Below are 19,479 nucleotides of genomic sequence, written 5' to 3' on the forward strand. Positions count from 1 at the left end.
TAGAGAGGCCCCCTTCCAGACAGGTTGGGTGTGCAATGAGTGTCAAAAATTGAATAAATACAACATACAAAACAGAATGCAAGTAATCCTCTCCACAGAGTTAGTTGACCAATCTATCATTGCCACCTCAGAAATACAATACAACAGTTCAAGCACCTTTTCTTGCACAGGGCACCTCGCCAACTCTCAAGAAAAATGAAAGAATGGATTAAACCATTCACTAAATACAGAACTATTCCACATAAGGGTACAGATTTGTTAAAATATAACACAGTAGAAACTAATTAACATAAATGAAAAACAGCAATATCTGTCCATCAACTAATTGTAGAACCACGGCCAGATTGTAGAAAAGGAGTCAGACAAGCCAGAGACAGTCAGAGTCCTGGAGACCTCAGCCAACAAGCCACCTCCCTAATATTTGTCATTCTCCTGCTGAGTCAGTGCTGGGCTAGCCAATCTAATGAAAGGGCCCTTCTACCCGATGATTTCAGGGATCCTTTATTTGAGATGACTTTTCCCTAATCAGAAAAACAACACAAAAGACAGAAGGAAGTAGGCAGTTCAAGCCTGTCTCTGCAACTGGCAAGATGTCACTGTAACTGCAGGCAGGTTAGAAGTGTAAACAGTAAATGGCAAACACTCATGTTTCAGACAAATCTCAGGGTTTTATTTTGGGTTTACCTGTTTTCATTTTGTCTACAGTGTACAAAACTGCAATGATCTGCTATTGTTTTGAGAACATCAATCTCTCTTTTTCTCTCTCTGTTTGCAGCAGTTCAGAATGAGCGTGACCGGATCAGTTGTCGTAAGCCCAACTATGAAGACGCAGGCTTATTGTCTGTTAGCATTTTAATGCAGGCTGAAATAAAGACTCATCAGGTTGGTGAAATTAAATAGTGTAAATCTATTTTCTTTATTGCCTAATTTTGGATTCATTCTATGAAAATATGTGCTCATTTATGTATTAGCACTCTTTCTCTGCAGCATTACACTAAATAACAATTACACGCAAATTAAGTTGATAACAGATGGAAATCATGTAGAGTAATATGTCACTTGCTAGTAGTTTAGAATGTATAAGCATTAGTTTTAATATTGTTAACACAAGTATCCATCCATTCATCCATTCTCAAGTCATCTTAATCAAGTTAAGGGACAATGGGGTGTGGACACTTTCTTAGTAGCATTTTTTTACAAGTTAGAAATCAGTTTGGGATTGGGCACAACTCCTGGATAGGACACACTTACTGGTACAATGGCAGTTTAGAAAGTAATTTTCACCTAAATTGTACATCTTTGGGATGGGACTGAACATAATTCTCATAAGCCTATGAGGAAAATGTGCAAAACCCATATAGACGGTAACAAGGCCAGGGCTTGGAGTTTCCAGACAATAACAATAACCTCAAAACTAAACCTCACTGTCAATTAATGAGTGCACTTCTTTTCATAATTATTGAAGAATGTGACAAACACATATGTACTGTATTATTACAGCATCCTTTCTCAATTTCCACTTCCTTCAAAACTCTGCTGTCATTAATCAGGGCAAACTGAACCCAGGCCAGAAAAAATATACAAATGTAAGGTCAGGCTACTGTACAAAAACAGGAAGTTGAAAATAAAAATGGTGGGTTAGCAGAGAGGAAAGAAAGAAATAATGCAAAAAAATAAATACCAGATGTCTTCACTGGGTTACCTTTATAGAAGAAGAATTCTTTTTAGAGCAATTTGGACATTTTGTTTGGTTACCCTGTATTCATATTTCTACCTCTTAAGTCTCTTTCCCTTACATGGCCTCCTTCACTCCACTTCATCTCAGACTTTACCAGTTGCTTAATGTTTAATGTGCCCTAATTTGGAGTGTGTTTTAAATTCATATTGAACTTATATTTACTGGACTATCCCAGAGCCACCTAACTTCAGAGGTGGGTGAGGCCCATTTACAGCTATCAGGATAGAGTTCACTGTCTCTTGGCATCCCTGCATCCATGATCCTTCATACTGTTAAAAGTTACACATCTTTAAAAATGTATTATATGATACATTTAAATGTATTATACATACAGGAAAAGCTGCGGGACCAGACAGAGTCAGTCTTTGAATTTTTTAAGGGCTGTGCTGACCATGTTTGTGGTATTCTTTGTCACTTGTTCCATCTGTCTCCATCAAGCATTGTTCCTGTTCCAAAGAAGGCAGGCGCCTTTTAAAATAATGACTACAGACTAATGGCACTTACGTCTCACATCATGAAGACCTTTAAGAGGCTGATCTAGGACTCTATGAGTCCTCTTATGGTAGACCATCTAGACCCACTGCAGTTTACGTATTGGACAAAGATTGGAGTGTAGGATGCAATTATTTATCTGTTACACAAGTCTTATTCTCGCCTGGACAAAACTGCTAGCACTATGAGGATTATGTTTTTTGATTTCTCCAGTGCCTTCAGTACAGTCCAGCCATATATGTTAAGGGGTAAGCTCAGAGATATGCGTGTGGATGAGCCTATGGTGTCCTAGATAATTGACTGTCTGTCACACAGACCATAGTTTTTGAGACTCAAGGACTGTGTTTCTGATATGGATTTGAGGAAGACTGGAACACCAGAAGGAACAGTTCTGTCTCTGTTTCTATTTACACTGTACACCTCAGACTATATAACAGCAGGTCATGTCATTTGCAGAAATTTTCTGAAGATTCTGCACTAATGGGGTCAATTGCCAAGGGTGATGAGACAGAGTATAGGGTCAGGTGGGGACCTTTGTTTCTTGGTGCAGAAAGAATTGTCTGCAAGTGAACATCAGCAAAACCAAGGAACTGGTTATTCACTTTCATCACACCAAAGAGCCTCTAAGTCCAGTCACTATTCAGGGAGTGGATGTAGAGGTGGTGCACTCCTACAATAACTGGGAGTCCACATCAATGACAGGATGGACAAGTCTTGTAACAAAGAGGAACAATATAAGAAAGAAAAGATCAGTCTCTTTTTTCTTAGGAGACTATGCTTATTTTATGTGGGAAGTGACAACAAGCTAATTAAAAGGGCAGGCTAAGTTATTGACCACCTGGTGGTAGCAAAGGAGAGAATTAAAATAAAACTGAGTGTCATTATGATCAATTCTACACATCCTCTCTCTGACACACTACCACTGAGGACTTTCAGCCAACAAATTATTCAGCAGAAGTGTGTCAGGAAACACTACAACAATTATATATGTAAAGTTATCTAAGACAGCTACTTGTCTTCCTGACCATTCCAGTAATAACTGGGGACCCTATGTTCTGTTTCTGGGGCTTCATGCTGCCACCTAGTAGATATCATTACATTTGGGAAATATGCAATTGTACACTGCTATAGGCTACATCAATTAGTGATTTTTCAGTTCCAGATTGTTTTGATTCAGCTTATTCACAAAACTTGGAAAGATGGACACCTGAAAAATTAAAGCCAGACTTGTACTTCACACAAACCAAACTGAACCAGAAGTGTATGTTTCACCTCTCTAAACCAAACAAACACAAGTTGAAGATGCAGATGATAGCTGAGCAAAGGATTTAAAATCAAAAATATTCTCAAAGGGAGAGGGGAAAAACCATACAAAAAAAACCTTTAGGCCACAAAACATTCACGTTTTAAAGTTTATTGTGAATTCAGAACTTACACAAATTAGAATATAAACAGGAGTAAAGGAAAAACGTTAACAAAAAGCCTGATAACAAGCAAATTCAGAACAGAATTTAAAACTAGCACTATGACAAAAGCCATAAGTTGAAAACCAGGGAATTCAGTAACAAAATGCAAAACTGAAAGCCAAATAACAGGAGGTAAATCAGATGACAAAAGGTTCTCTAGCTGTAGCATCACATGGCCCTGCCCCCCTAGGCTTCATATAAAGAACCCAAGAAATAAATCTAACTTTATACATAAACACAAAATACTTAGTAAACAACATATTTATTTATACAAAGTAACATATGACAGAAAACAAAAACTAAATTAATAATAACAAGATGATTCATAGAAAATAACAAAAAAAAGAGAAAAGAAAAACAAAACACACTTAAGTCATGGATGAAATCTTGGCTGTAGCATAACATAAGTCACAAAAATGGATTTTAAACAATGATCCCATTTGTCCTTTAAATTTCTCCAGTTTCATTGCCCATATTAAAGCTATTCAAGGCAGATAAACTGATGATGATAAAATTGGTTTGGTATGCACAAATGCTGGTGGGTGTGTGAGTGTATACTATAATGGACTGTCATTCAGTCCAGAAATGGTTTCTGGCATCTGATAATGGAAATCAGATCATAATAGGAAAGATAGAATGGATGCTTCCTTACCTGTACTTGTTGTTTTGGTGGAAAACCAATACTTTTTAAATTTAAATCCAAATATAGAAATTAAAAGCACATGATCATCAGCATAACATCTTAGAAAAAGCACTTGTCAAAAACTGTACAATTTAACTAACTCAGTGATTTATTAAATTAGTTAATTAATTTGGAATAAGGTTTACGATAAAATGCACAGTGGAAAATAAGCAGGGACTGATTTCACTGCTTGATTTCTACCATGTCTTACAGTTCCTAGGTATGAATCCTGCACTTGGTGTTGACATCACAACTAAGAAGATTGCTAGCGTAGAAGATGTTTGTGAGTCCATGAAACAGCAGCTGCTTTTGCTAGTTGAGTGGGCAAAACACATTCCAGCATTTTGTGAACTTCTGCTGGATGACAGGGTAAGTGGCTTCGAACTAACTGCTTCTGCACATTGTACTTTTTTTTTCACATAAATTGTATGATTCCATACAAAAATGATTGCATACCAAAATGCAAATGACCATTAACACAATGTGTCCCCAATAGTATACACTATGCAAACTGTGCTTTGTGCAGACTCTATTATCTACCAGAATGGGCTATTTTATTTACCTAAATGAAGACTTTTGTAGCAGCACCCCATATCCCTTCTGATTATCACTTCACCAATGTACCATACCCTTTTTCAAATAGACCTTTCACTCATTTATTTATTTTCCAAACTCACTTGTTCCAGTACAAAGTAAATGAGAGCCAGAGCTTGGTGCAACACAGAAACCAACCCTAGACATTATGTCAGTTCATCACAAGGCACACTCACTTGTGTCAGGCCAATTTTTGCTCACCAGTTCTTTGTATGTGGATTGAATCAGAAGTACCTAGCGTCATTCGAAGGGAAAACACTTAAAATGTACAGAAACATCACCTTAGATCTGTTTTGAACCCAGAACTCTGGAACTATGAGGCGACTAACTACAACTGTACTATGAACCCTAAATAGAAACTTTCAATGTAAATAACCACTTTTTAAAACTAAAAAATCCATGTTTTGTACATGACTACATTAGATATATTTTAAATATAACTATCTCTCTCTCTCTCTCTCTCTATATATATATATATATATATATATATATACTGTATATATATATATATATATATATATATATATATATATCTATATATATATATATATATATATATATACTGTATATATATATATATATATATATATATATATATCTATATTACTAACCGAGAATGCTAAACCGGATGATGGACGCAGGCACATCCGGCCATGGGCCGTAGCTGCAAAAAGACGTACTGCGCAGGCGCAAAAAGAGTCTGCGAGAGTCGGCTGAGGAGCCGAGAAAGGCGGACAAAAGAGGGCGAGAGAGGCGGATGAGGGTCCGCGAGAGGCGCAGGCGCAAAAAGAGTCCGCGAGAGTCGGAGAAAGGCGGACAAAAGAGGGCGACAAAGGCGGATGAGGGGCCGCGAGTGGCGGACAAGACCACAGAAAAAAGGAGTGAGCACATACAAAAAGGAGTCACACAAGCACCGAAAAAAGGAAAAGGCACATAAAAAAGTACTCAACCGCGGGCAAAGCACAAAACACATTGCACACGAAACTAAACACAACAAAAAAAAAGAACAGACGAGCGCACAACGGCAAGGCACGACCACCCCCCCCCCCCCCCCCCCTACAGGCACGGGACGGGACGAGACGGGACACACACCAAGAGGGGGATTCAACAAGCCCATGGAAGACAATAAAAAAGAACACAAAACCACCCCACAGACCCTACAAGCAAGGGACGGGACACACACAAAGAGGGGGATTCAAACAAGACACAGGAACACAAAAAGAAAGAAGACGCTCGCGCAACAACAATCCCCCCCACACATCCATAAGAAGTGACACCCAAAGCCACATATTCTAAAGTGAACGTCGACACCTTCACACTAGGCAGCATGGGTGTCGGCGTAGGTGTCAAGCCCATGGGACACAAAAAGAAAGAAGACGCTCGCGCAACAACAATCCTCAACCCCCCCCCCCCCTCAATAAGAAGTGACACCCAAAACCACATTTCTAAAGGAAACGTCCATATTAAACATACGTCATCTGAACACCTTCACACTAGGCAGCATAGGTGTGAGCATAGGTGTATCTCCTTACAATAAAGCACTATTAACCGTTCAACTGCAGAAAAGGATACATATTAACAGTGAGTGCGATCCTCCTTATTTCGCAAAGCGGTGGCAAATCAATTAAAATTACAAAATAGCGCGTCACAAATAATGTACATGCAACAACGCGTCAGTCAAACGCCACAAGCAAAACATGCCCGTCGCGGACATCAACGCCAGACACCTGCTAAATGCTTACGCCAGTTGGATGACAACGCCTTCAATAATGAGTCCACTATTGAGGAAAATTCATTGGGATTAATGAATGTCATTTGCAATCATTGTCATTCACTTAACTTCCCAGAAGAAACAACTGGCAATACAAATAATGAATTTACACGTAGTTGTCAAAAGGGTAAAATTAGACTGCCTCCTTTACATATAATCACCACGGACCCAGTGTCATTGAAACAAAACCGGAATAAAGCTAGGTCAGAAATTAAAGACAGAGTAGAAAGCAAAGTAAAACGTCATAAACAGGTTGAACAAGGGGGCCACGCACATGGACAGCAGGTTACAGATAATGAAGACCGGAATTCAAAAGCTTGAAAAACATGAGCTCAACTGACCAAAGATACAAACTGAAACGAGAAAAACTACGGAGTCCGCAGTAGTCCAAAATGCACCGCGTAATAGTACGGACGAAGCTCTGTATTACCAGTGGGGGACTCCACAATGACACGGGCAAACGCTCCGTATTAAACGTGCGTCATCCGGACACGTAGCTGCCCAGCGGGCACGGGTTCAAAACGCCGGGGGTAGGCGAGCGAAGCGAGCAGGGGGCGGAGCCCCCTTGTATATATATATAGTAAGAAGAATGACCATTAGCCATTGCGAAGGTTTGGGGCAGCCATCTGTATAATTTTTCCCGGCTGCAAAACAGTTGCAAAAACATTGCCAAGTTTACACAATCGAGTCCAAAACAGAACTCCCTTATTATCCACAAGATGCCAGCTTTAAACGCCAGTAGGAGAAGTGATGTCATCAGGACCAGAACCGGAAGTGATGTCGTTGTCTGCCCCAGAGCTGGGTGGGATTTCCCTATAATGGCCTGCAAAAGACCGAGAGGGAAAATTAGTGCACTTCGCCACCCCTGGTCCGGCGTGGAATTACATGTACTCAGGCCCATTAGTTGTCTCCTAAACACGCATGTGTGACAATATATATATTAGTTTTCTTTACCCACTTAATCCAACTTTAGAGTTGAAGAACCATCTTAAACATAAATCAGAAACCAGCTGTGGATTAGGTGCCAGGCCATTGCAGGGCATAGTCATCAAATTTATTTTTGTAAAGAGCTCTTCACTGAGTATAGTTTCAGAGTGCTATAACAAACAGACAGCTTTAAAACCAATCACATCATGTATACATATTAAGTTAAATTCACACATAGCAAACAAAGTCATAAATAGTTTAGGTGACCTAGGCCAAGTAGTTACCCTCCTCTTTCTCAGGATTGTACAATATTATAGTACGTAGGTTTGTGCTGGCAATTTTTTAAGAAAATTTAATATTTTCATCTTTAGAATGTAAGGCTCTCAACATATCTGGTGTCTTTCCCATGCATAGGATTAGCAGCAATGAGATAGATAGATAGATAGATAGATAGATAGATAGATAGATAGATAGATAGATAGATAGATAGATAGATAGATAGATAGATAGATAGATAGATAGATAGATAGATAGATAGATAGATAGATAGATAGAAAAAAATTGAGAAAAGGTTTGGGACACCACAGTTGACCCTGTTTTATGATTGCTCATAGGCATTGTTAGCTACAATTAGACACTTAATAACCTTTTAAGGCTGACTTCCTTCCAGGAGGAGAACCTTCTCGGTCAGAAGTCTGGCTCAGTTTGACATCAGACTTCCAATGAAAATGGTTTTTGTAGTGGAGGTAGAGAAGAGGCGGGGTTGACGAGCTGGGAGAGGAATTGACATCAGTAGTCTTCCAGAGAGTTCTTGTTCTCCATTCTGGGGCAAACAGAAAGTGCATTACAAGTTGTGTCATACCCAAATCTTTCCTTGTAAGTAATTCTAACATACCTAAAAATGTGCAACATGCTAGATGCCCTCGTGCTTGACAACGGACAGATAGACAGATAGATGGATGGGTAATATATTATTTGTTCCAAAGAAGAAATTTAGCTTATTTAATACTTAGAAGAGAGAATATAGAATGGTCAGTAATAGTTCATAATTGTTGTTATGCTTATATTTTTGTAGAAATGACTAACAAACAGACATGTAATGTAATCTCTCATACTAATCAGGGTATGATAGACTAAAGTACTGGGTCTTCAGCACAGATTTAAAGTGGATGATTATAAGTGGTAGGGCACATTGTACACAAGTAGGCACATCACCCATAGCAATGGGTTTTTTTAAAAGTCTGAACTCCCACTTTTGGTTTAATATTCTTTGGAATTCTAGACCAGCATCTTGAAATTGTATTGTTAGCTCTGTTATGAATGTATTGATAAGTACAGATACTGTAAGTAAGTACAGATTAGGCTATTTAAAGTTAAATATGTAAGAAGAAGGATCTTGAAAATGGTACTAAACTTAACTGAAAGCTATTATAAAGACCTAGGAACAGGAGTTATATGGTTAAACTTCCTACTTCTAGAAATAATTCTTGTGACAATATTTTCAGTTAACTGAAAGCTGCAAACAGAAAGATTTGAACAACCCGTGAATAACAAATTACAGTAATCAATTTTACTAGACAAAAATGCATGAAAGACCTTCTTAGCATCCTCCATATTTAGAAACAGTCTTAATTTCTTAAGCTGTTTAAAGGAGGTTTTAGAAAGTGTTATGTGTTTTAAAAGATGGACTGCTGTCAATGATTATCCCCATTATCACTCATTCGAGGCCAAATTAATGTCAGCAGCTAACATCTTTGAGTTGTACATGGAAAACTGGAGTATCAGGAGAAAAACCTATGTGGACATGGACAGAATATCCAAACTCCTCAAAGACAGTAACCAGGTCAGAATCTGAGCTTCAGCCCCTATAGGTAAAGGTTTAACACATATTTATTTTATTTAATTTAGGCCAGTAACACAAATATGTTTCCTTGCATAATGGCTTATGAAGGTGACCTTGAACCCAGAAAAACACCAAGCAGGCCCAGTTAAAAATTAAAAGGGTTATTTATTAACATAAATAAGCAATGAAGAAGTAACAGATAATTCCCAGTAACATTATGCAACCTCTAGTCTTGGGGTATGTCACATTTGCCTACCGCAGTCACTCATCTTATTGCAGGACTTTGTAAATTATTTGACAGAAAATTGCTGTCTATGTCGCATTTACTGACAGACGAGCCTCCAGTACAGGCATGCACACCCCTTTTTGAGACAGCCAAAATAATGTGCTGCCTGATGGATCTGGCGCTGTATTAAGTGTTAACAGGCGAGCTGAGCCTCACTCTCTACACCTTTTTTTTGCTTTTTTCCATTCTGCTGTGGTATGTAAAACATGAGAATTCAAAAAGATGAATTTCTTTTCTGTTTGCAAGGTTCAAAACACGCATTTTCCTTACTCCTCATCGCCACATTCTATGTATTGTACCTCTGGATTGGCGGTCAGCTCTCAAGCACACAGAGCCTGCTGCTAGGACTAAAGAAATAAATAAAGCAAGTGAGTTGTGGACTAGTTGGAGTCAATCATTGCGTATGTCACATTAGGTGATTGGCTTCAGGTGAGTGACAGCCGACTGCCTATGACTTGCTAAGATTACGTAAATGAAGGCTATGAATGAAAATTGCTAGAAAAGTCACATGATGTGACATAGGCTTAAGTCTCCCTGGGCTTACCTAATACAATGAAGGGTATTAGGGTATCTGACTCTTGAAGAATACAAAACTAATCTGTATTGCTTTTTCACCTTTCACAAACCAAACTGGCTATGAGTTATGGACAGTGCCAAGCTGAGCTGTTACCAGTAACTATTCTCCTGACTTCAAGCTCAAATGCTCTAAAACAAGAAGGAATTTTTAAGATTCCTGTGGTAACTATTTCTTGGTGATAATCATCTCTGGGGTCATAAATGACTAATAGAACTCTTTCATTCATCCTCCCAGAGCCCTCCTGAGCAGCCCCAAGTGTTGCTACAGTCTTAAACCCAAATCAACCATTCAGTGGCCAGGAAACCATGTGGAGGCCTAAAAACGTTAAGTGGCATGAAATGATGCATATGTTAGTGCTCCCTGGTGCCATAACCAAAATACGTTTAATTATTACATCTCTATGCCCTTCCAATATTAATTTTTTCCTGGAATAGTTACATCTGGGGACCATTCAATTATTTAGTAAGTTGGCATCTCTGCCATGTTAAAGTTCTAATTTCTGTCAGAAGACTGCAACCTAATTTATAATTACAGTTGACACCATTTTTAATAAAACATCTATCTGGAATCTATAATTGACAAAAAAAATGTTCCAATGGACTCAGTAGCTCAGTAGCATTTGAACCCAGTCTTGTATATTTTTGCATTTATTGCAGATTGTACTGCACAACAAAGTTTTTGCTTCTTGAACAATGTTGTGTGTTTCTTATAGATTTTTGGGTGCTGATCACATCAAAATTTACCCATCACGTACCGTTTCAGTTTTGTCATGATTTTTTCTTATATTTGTATCTAAACATTTTCGCTCCCGTAAGTGACTTATTAACAATGGTTTATGCAGCCTGGGCATGTCCAGGCATGGAATCAGGCCAGGTTGGAGCTGTTCTGTGGAAGTTGACAAGTCTCAGCATGCTATAAAGGTGGCTTGCATACACCGATCCTGCTCATTTGGTTAATATAGATAGTCAGTGTGTATGTATAGTATCAGTATAGTAAAGTATAGTATCTGTAGCAATATAACAGTAAGTAAGCTTGATGCTATAGACGTTTTGGTGTTGGGCGATATGTCTCGTCAATGTCGTAACAGCCGCGATACATTCTGCTATATCTGTGTGTGGTGAATATACACTTGTGCCTCAGAGACATTGGATGACTGCTCTTGTGAAGAAAGCTTACCATCTGTATTTCGGTTGCAAAATTGGTGATCAAGACAAGGAATGAGTGCCTCACATGCTGTGGGACATGTGCTGTCAGTCTGAGAGCCTGGCTCAGAGGCATTCGAAAGACGATGCTGTTTGCTGTTCTGACGAGAGAGACACACATACACATGCGCGCGCAAGAGACAGACACACACACAGGTGCACGAGAGAGAGACACACACACATAGGCGTCCGAGAGAGAGACACACACACAGGCGCGCAAAAGAGAGACACACACACAGGTGCGCAAGAGAGACACACACACAGGTATGCGTAAGAGAGACACACACACACACACACACAGGCGAGAGAGAGAGCGAGCGAGAGAGAGGGGGCTGGACGCATAAGGCAGAGAAGGCACTTAAAGAATGTACGGGCTTGTTTTTGTTTTCACTTCTGTTTACAGCGATCGGTTCGTAACGTGCATTGTTGCAGTGTTACTTTTCTTGATGGTTTATTAAATTACGGATTTTCAAATGTTCATTTTTTTCCCTGTGCTTAAAACTCATTAAAAAAAGTGTTTTTAGCGAGCGGTTCGTAGCGCTATACAGCGAACTCTTGCAGTGTTAGTTTTCTCTGTTGTTCAAGGTTTTCTCAGTGTTATTCAATATTTTTACATTTAGTTTACTATTAGGGCGGCACGGTGGCGCAGTGGGTAGCGCTGCTGCCTCGCAGTTGGGAGATCTGGGGACCCGGGTTCACTTCCCGGGTCCTCCCTGCGTGGAGTTTGCATGTTCTCCCCGTGTCTGCGTGGGTTTCCTCCGGACACTCCGGTTTCCTCCCACAGTCCAAAGACATGCAGGTTAGGTGGATTGGCGATTCTCAATTGGCCCTACTGTGTGCTTGGTGTGTGGGTGTGTTTGTGTGTGTCCTGCGGTGGGTTGGCACCCTGCCCGGGATTGGTTCCCTGCCTTGTGCCCTGTGTTGGCTGGGATTGGCTCCAGCAGACCCCCGTGACCCTGTGTTCGGATTCAGCGGGTTGGAAAATGGATGGATGGATGAGTTTACTATTACGCTGTGCATTCTATGGTATAATTAACTATATTTGTGCTTAAAAACTTAAAAAAATATATATTTACATACAGTTCGTACGGTCTGGGACAGATTAATTGTATTTACATACAATCCTATGGGGGAAATTGCTTTGGTTCATGACCAAATTGGGTTACGACCGGAGTTTTGGAACGAATTATGGTCGTGAACCGAGGTTCCACTGTATAATATATGTACCTTCCTGATGACCCCATATAACTGAAAGTTTGTAGAAAACAAATAAGCACAAAACAAGTTGCAGAGATTTCAGACCCGAATTCAAAACAGAACTAAATCAAAGATGGCTGAACCGCTGGTCATGTGGCTTCCAGGCAAGAAGGGGTGGGTCCTGAAGGGTGGACATGGGAAGTGATATCAGAGGTAGAATGGCTGTCAGTCTACGGAGGGAGGAACAGAAAAGGCATTAGCAAACAGCATCAGCTCCTGGTTTGGTGGGTAACAAACATCACAAGAGCCCTTAACCTGTCTGCCAAGCACACATGCGCTTATATATATATATATATATATATATATATATATATATATATATATACTATGATCTGCTTCTCGCAACTGAAAGAGGGCACCATGGCGGATGTTTCCTGGTAGGTAACCACCCATACAATCAGATTGTGATTCAGACTACGAATGCCATGCGTGTATTTACCCCGATCTACATGCTGTCAAATGAATGAACCACACGCCGTGGCGCAACATTAGGGTCTTCGCCTCTAGCGTTGACGTCCGATGTTCAATTCCCAAGAGGGAGTACAGTGAGTGTGTACGCCTGATGAGCCCAGAATTAGGGCGAAACACGTATTGCGTACTCTTTGCATTATTTGACAGTAAAACTATTTTCAACCATATATATATATATATAAATATATACTTGTTTTTATCAATTGACATTTACATTATACAGTTATATGAGCACAAATTGTCACTTCATAATTATTATTTTAATGTTTAAAAAAGTGTAACATAATTAGAATTTCTGTGGAGAGCATCTCAACCAGTAAATGCAATGTAGATAGATTGATCACAGTGATATTACAATGATCAATCTGTAAAACCTATGCAGTCTTGGTTTTTAAATTCAGAAAAGAATAAATAGTAAAGGCACTGTCAATTATTATGCATTTGAAAATGTATTTTTTGTGTTTGAAATGTTGATGTTGCAATAATCTTCTCTTTTCAAAAAGTAGCTACATCCTTGGGAAAAACTATATTTACAGGTGTTTACTCAATTCTGCCCCAAATCACTGAAAATCCTCCCCACCCAGCGAATAAATTAAACTCCAAATGGAGCTAGCAGGTCATTTGAACCTCTCTCAACAGCCTGAACTAGGAATAAGTAGATGGATGGTTAGAAGGAGAGATGGGTAATAATTAAGAAGTAACATGAATCAAAAGTCCTTTTTTGCATTAATTTCAGCTGACTGTTGTTAGTTAGTTTGTTTTCTTTCCCGCATCTGCCTCCTTCATTTATAACAAGTATGGGAAATCCACTGCGGCTATCTAGGCTGAGGATTGCTCATCACAATTACCAATAAAAGTTATGCACCTGTTTTTGCTTGTGTTGTGTTTTTTTTTTACTTTTAATTCATCTTCATGCCTTGCTTCTGTGTGTGCTCATTTCATATATTGTCTCTGTCAAGCTGAGGTTTGTAAATTTTGGATTAGCGCTACCACTGATTAATTTATCAATCTGTCTCCATTACATGAAGTGTTCTTCTGTAACAGTTTAGTGTATTGTACCAAGAGATTTGACTAATTCTTTAATCCCATCTGTAGGTAGCCTTGCTTCGTGCTCATGGTGGGGAACACCTGATTCTTGGAGTGGCGAGGCGTTCCTTGCCTTACAAGGACATACTACTACTAGGTAAGAGAGTGTGACATGCAGAATATGTATAAGTGATATTATCACCAATTAGACAACATCATTAAGATGTTGAGTTCCAAGTGAGGTTTTCCAGGATTCAAATGGAACAAGACTACAAGCTGTTCAATCTACTATGTGAGGAAAGTTCAAATATTATTATTCACTGTGACTGCATGTCACGTGGCACTGTGGTACAGTGGGAGGTGTGATTTTTTAATGGCTCCAGGAACATTGGTTGATTTCAGGCTTCATCTTAGAGGTAACTCTGAGCTTCTGTCACATGCTAAAAATGCTTTTGTTTGGATCACTGGAAGCAGTGTGCTAATGAAGTCTTGTATTGGTGCCTCCCTTACACCCAATGCTAACAGACCAGGCTCTCAATTAGAAAAAGTAATGCCAGGGTTTGGATTGACAAATGGATAGCACATATAGCATGTTCTGTTTTGTCCAGCTTCCTGTTGAGGTTTGTTGCCTTAGAGGTATATTTAAAAAATGTCTCTATCTTGTATGAGCTGATTGTGCACTAGGGTGACGTGCAGTATCATTTTCTGATCCAGAGAAGCAGAACTAGTACATTTTACATGCAAAAAATGATTTTACTTTTGAAAATAATGTTGGCCTTGTTGATAATTATAATTTATCCTGTTATTTCTATGGATGAAGTTGAAGTATAAATGAAGATTGGAAAATATTGTTTTATAGGAAGTGACTTCTGAGAAGCATTTAATAATAAATAATTCTTTACATTTATATAGCGCTTTTCTCACTACTCAAAGCGCTCTCCACACAGGGAGGACCCGGGAAGCGAACCCACAATCTCCTTACTACAAAGCAGCAGCACTACCACTGCGCTACCTGTGAGGATTTACTGATTTACATTATCACTGCGCAGAAAAGGAAAATAAAATATTATGCTGTTTTCTAAAAATGGGTGCACATAATCAAGAGGTAGTTTGCTCAGACTATATAATGTAAAGGTGAGGCCATACTTGTGAATGCAACACAAGAAGCTTTGCAGAGGAGAGCAACCATGGACCTCCCAGGGCTACTCTGAGCAGCTCTGAGAATTAAACCTTTTTAGTCTTGGGTACAGACATACTCCAAGTCTTCAAAATTTTAAAAGACATTGATAAAACTGATCCGGCAGAATTACTTTGGTTTACATAATAATTTGCATACTTAACGAACATTTAAAATTGAAGCCAGGAAGCATTACTTCAGAGAGCTGTGTGATTCTGGAACAAACTTCAAGGTCAAGTAGTAGAATTGGAAACAAGGACAGCTTTTAAAAAATGATCTGGATGGGATATTGGGAAAAGTTAGCTATTATTTAACTAAACAAGCTTGATTTACTGAATGGTCTCCCAAAAACATGCCCTTGACAACACAGCATTGCTTTATGGCAACAAAATTGTGAAATTTGTAGTGCCACGCAATAAACCAATTAGCGATGCAGTAGCAACAAAGTTAATGATAAGATAACCCCACTACTTAAAAAATATTTTACAGAAGAAAAAAAAGCAAAGTATCAGATTCTTTAAGGTCCAAACTTCATAAAAACTAACTGTTAAGAAAAAATGCATTTGAATCAAAATAAGTTGTTAAAGCTTACACAATTAGTCACATACATTAAGCGAGCTGTGACATAACAAAATATACATTTTCACACACTGCTGTTCATGATGTTATTTAATTTGAATCACATTTTTCCTCTCCTTTGCAGGAAATGACTTCATTATCCCAGTGAATGGACCTGAGCCAGAGGTGGCACGTGTTGCAGCCAGGATCTTAGATGAGCTTGTCCGACCATTGAGAGAGTTAGATATTACAGAGAGTGAATTTGCTTGCTTGAAGACCATTATATTTTTTGACCCTGGTAGGTGGATAAAATATTCAGCGTTTTGTAAAAATAGTATACTGCACTGTATTCTCCAATTTTCTTATTTCTGTATACTTTCTCACATTTCATAGGCTTATTTTTTGGAAAGTATTTTTAATTTTTAGTGATGTGGAATGAACATCTTTATTTTACATTGTCAGTAAGCTCTGACAAGCATGCAGCTCTTTCTGATACTCACTAGTATCAAAGAGTCCAAACTTTCTTTGTCAGTTTGGGTTTAACCTGTTGATTTTACATTTCCATTACTAAAAACGTTGTGAAGAACAGAATGCCAGACCAGTAATCTGATGTGTCTTGATATGAAAGGTTATTCTTTAGAGGGAATAGGATTACAACCTAGAAAGAAATACAAGCAGCAATTTTATTATACTCTGTACACATGGCAATACTACTACTGCTACTAGTAATACTTGTGATGTAACGCATTATGGGGACTGTAGCGGTGTGCGATTTTTATTAAAAATGGAGTGACTCAGCTCGGACATGTGGGTGCGTGGCGCTCTGCCATGAAGCTGCACAGTGTTAGGCTGCACACTGAGGAGGCAAACTGATTGCTTGTTACATGCAAGTGCGATTGCCTCAGCTGTTCTCCATTGACATTCTGTGGATCGTTAAGTGGACCACCTCTACCCACCAGGCAATAAGCAAGGAGGAAGCAAATAGAATCAAGAAAGATCCAGAGGATGAGGGCAAGGACAATGATGATGATGATGATGATAATAGAGAGAGCAGTCAGGATCATAGAGAGCCAGTGTAATATAGAGGAAGAATGGCAGTTGAGGAAGACACACAGGGAACTCCAGGGGTTGGATTGCGCCTGCTGAATTATAAAGGTGAACAAGGGCGCACAACCCCTCTGATAGGTCCTATGGATGCTGAAGGTCAATGGTGTTAGTAGGGAGTAGGGTAAATGAGCTGTGAACAGATGACGAAAGATCACAATGGGGCATTAGACAGTTAAAGGGAAGACTAAGCTTGCCAGAGGGCATCTTCTGCAGCGAAGAAGACATCAAAAAGGCAAGCTGTAGAGGCGCAGAATTGGAAGGATGCTATGAGGTATGTTTTTAATGAAGACTGATGGATCCTGACTGATTTTACACTGAAGGCTTTAACTACTTTTTGCTATTGTTTATTTGTTGGATTTTTAACCTCCACGTGCACTCTGTTTTTCCGTATTACTTATCTTTTGAAGATGAACTGCACCACAATTTATTTTACTTTGAATATTGCTTGGATTGTTTTAATTAAAGCACTATGCACTTTTACACCAACCTTTGTTGGTCTCAGTCCGTATTGCACTGGTTCATCCTTCATTCATGACTGTCAACGACCCAGGTTCAAGAAGATGCCAGCTGTTGGCAACCCAGACATTACACTACTCTACTACTATTGCTACAAATGAAAATGTTGCATAAAAAGTCACAAAACTGTGTATTTCTACATTGCAAATGCAGTCTATTCACCAGATTTTAATAAATCATAAGTACTTTAGTGTAGAATGTGGCCTTAACAGTGGCCACTAGTGATACTGAAGATTGTTTTTTTTTCATCTTCTTAGTTAGTGGATATTTTCAGTATCCTTGAGGGATATGTAGGGTAGAAATACAGAGGCATCTACTGCATTTTGAGTAAGTTAACCTTTCTTTTATTATAATTAATTGTTATGATAGATTTGAAAGAATATCTGGAGTTATTGTATTTTCAAAGAAATTCTCAAGTATCTGTCTAACTATGTTTGGAATAGAGTCAATGAGATCTAATAATATTGGTAGGTGTAGTCACAATATGCATGAAAATCAGTTTAATCGATAGATAGATGGTGCTTTATTTGTCCTAAGAGTGAAATATAACTCTTTACAAAATAATAATAGGATCAGGTAATTATGTTTAGACTTTCCAAGTCACAGAGCTCTTCCCCTGCATCTCTTAGAGTTCAGGCAATATTGTGCTAACAAGAAACAGGTGTTGTTTTCAGCATTTATGAGGCTGTAACAAGGTATATTTAAACTATTCTTTCCTCTCTTTAGTTTTATAGGTATTTAGCCAATGCGTTAATAATGTAGGCCAAGAAATGGGGAATCAGAAAACCCCTCTATCCTTCGGTTGAAATCTAGGCCATGTGGTATTACGTTTGTACAGATGCTGCTACTTGTTTTCTTACTCAGGCATCTGGATGTTTTAAAACCTGACTTGGAAAAGAAGCACATGACCTCAAGGAAGTGTGCAACATTGTTGAGTGAATTTAACATAACAGCTCGTATTAATCCTCACAGATCACTTCCCTATGTTTAGTGTCACAGTTCACTTGAAGCCTTAAAGCACTAAAAGCCATTTGAGCCTTTTGAAAGGTGGTTTGGGAGTGTCCTCAGTGAACCAATAGAAGCCAGCTTCTGTTTCAACACATTTGCATAGGAGGCACTTATGAAATGACAGTGACTATCATTCTCCAATCATGAGACCCATGAGTGAAATAAGCATTGCTGGGCAAAGGTTAATGTTGGCACGTATACAGAACACAGTCAGACTTTGACACTTCTGGTGATGCAGCACAACTGGGCTCTCAGACAATTTCACAACTATTATAAAGTCATTGCTACAATTAGTTCTAATTTGTACTGGCACATTGAACAAAGAAAAGTGCAATTCATCTGTTAAATGAAGACAAACATTGTTTGTTAGTCTTCCCAGTTCATTATTCCAGATTTCTATGCCTCATGAAAGTGTTCTCTGTGTGAACAGGAAAATAATCCAGGCCATTTTTCCTTGTATTAGAGAACAAAGTGAGTAGTAATGCACTCTAAAAATATAGAGCATTGTGTTAAAAGACACTTCAGATGAGGAATTTCAGCTCCTTGGAAACAACTGCTGAAGGAATCAAACACAATTTTTGAGTTAATTCAGTTCAAATTAATGAAGTTTATGACACTTCAGGTACCCTAATGAGCTAATTTGTCCTATAGATTGCTCCACATAAATGGAACCCATAATTCTTTCATGCAATCTATCATGTTCCAACTTCAAAAGTATCATTTAATTTAGTGTACTAGGACCCTGCACAAATGAAGGTTTTACAGATTTGTCCAGTCTCCA

At 38.7% G+C, this 19,479-nt stretch overlaps 1 protein-coding gene across 2 annotated transcripts in view; it reads left to right on the plus strand.

The window, feature by feature from the left end:
• Nucleotides 1-19,479, plus strand: part of hnf4b (hepatic nuclear factor 4, beta) — a 55,032-nt gene that overhangs the window by 26,050 nt on the left and 9,503 nt on the right. The window contains exons 4-7 of one of the 2 annotated variants that reach the window (XM_028809790.2): nt 779-882; nt 4,592-4,747; nt 14,402-14,489; nt 16,213-16,365. In XM_028809790.2, the coding sequence (XP_028665623.1) occupies nt 779-882; nt 4,592-4,747; nt 14,402-14,489; nt 16,213-16,365 (501 nt within the window). Of the gene's footprint in view, nt 1-775; nt 883-4,591; nt 4,748-14,401; nt 14,490-16,212; nt 16,366-19,479 lie in introns of both variants that reach the window. The other variant, XM_028809789.2, reaches the window with a different exon arrangement.

This window comes from Erpetoichthys calabaricus, chromosome 9 (assembly GCF_900747795.2).
Source record: "Erpetoichthys calabaricus chromosome 9, fErpCal1.3, whole genome shotgun sequence".
Lineage (NCBI taxonomy): Eukaryota > Metazoa > Chordata > Cladistia > Polypteriformes > Polypteridae > Erpetoichthys > Erpetoichthys calabaricus.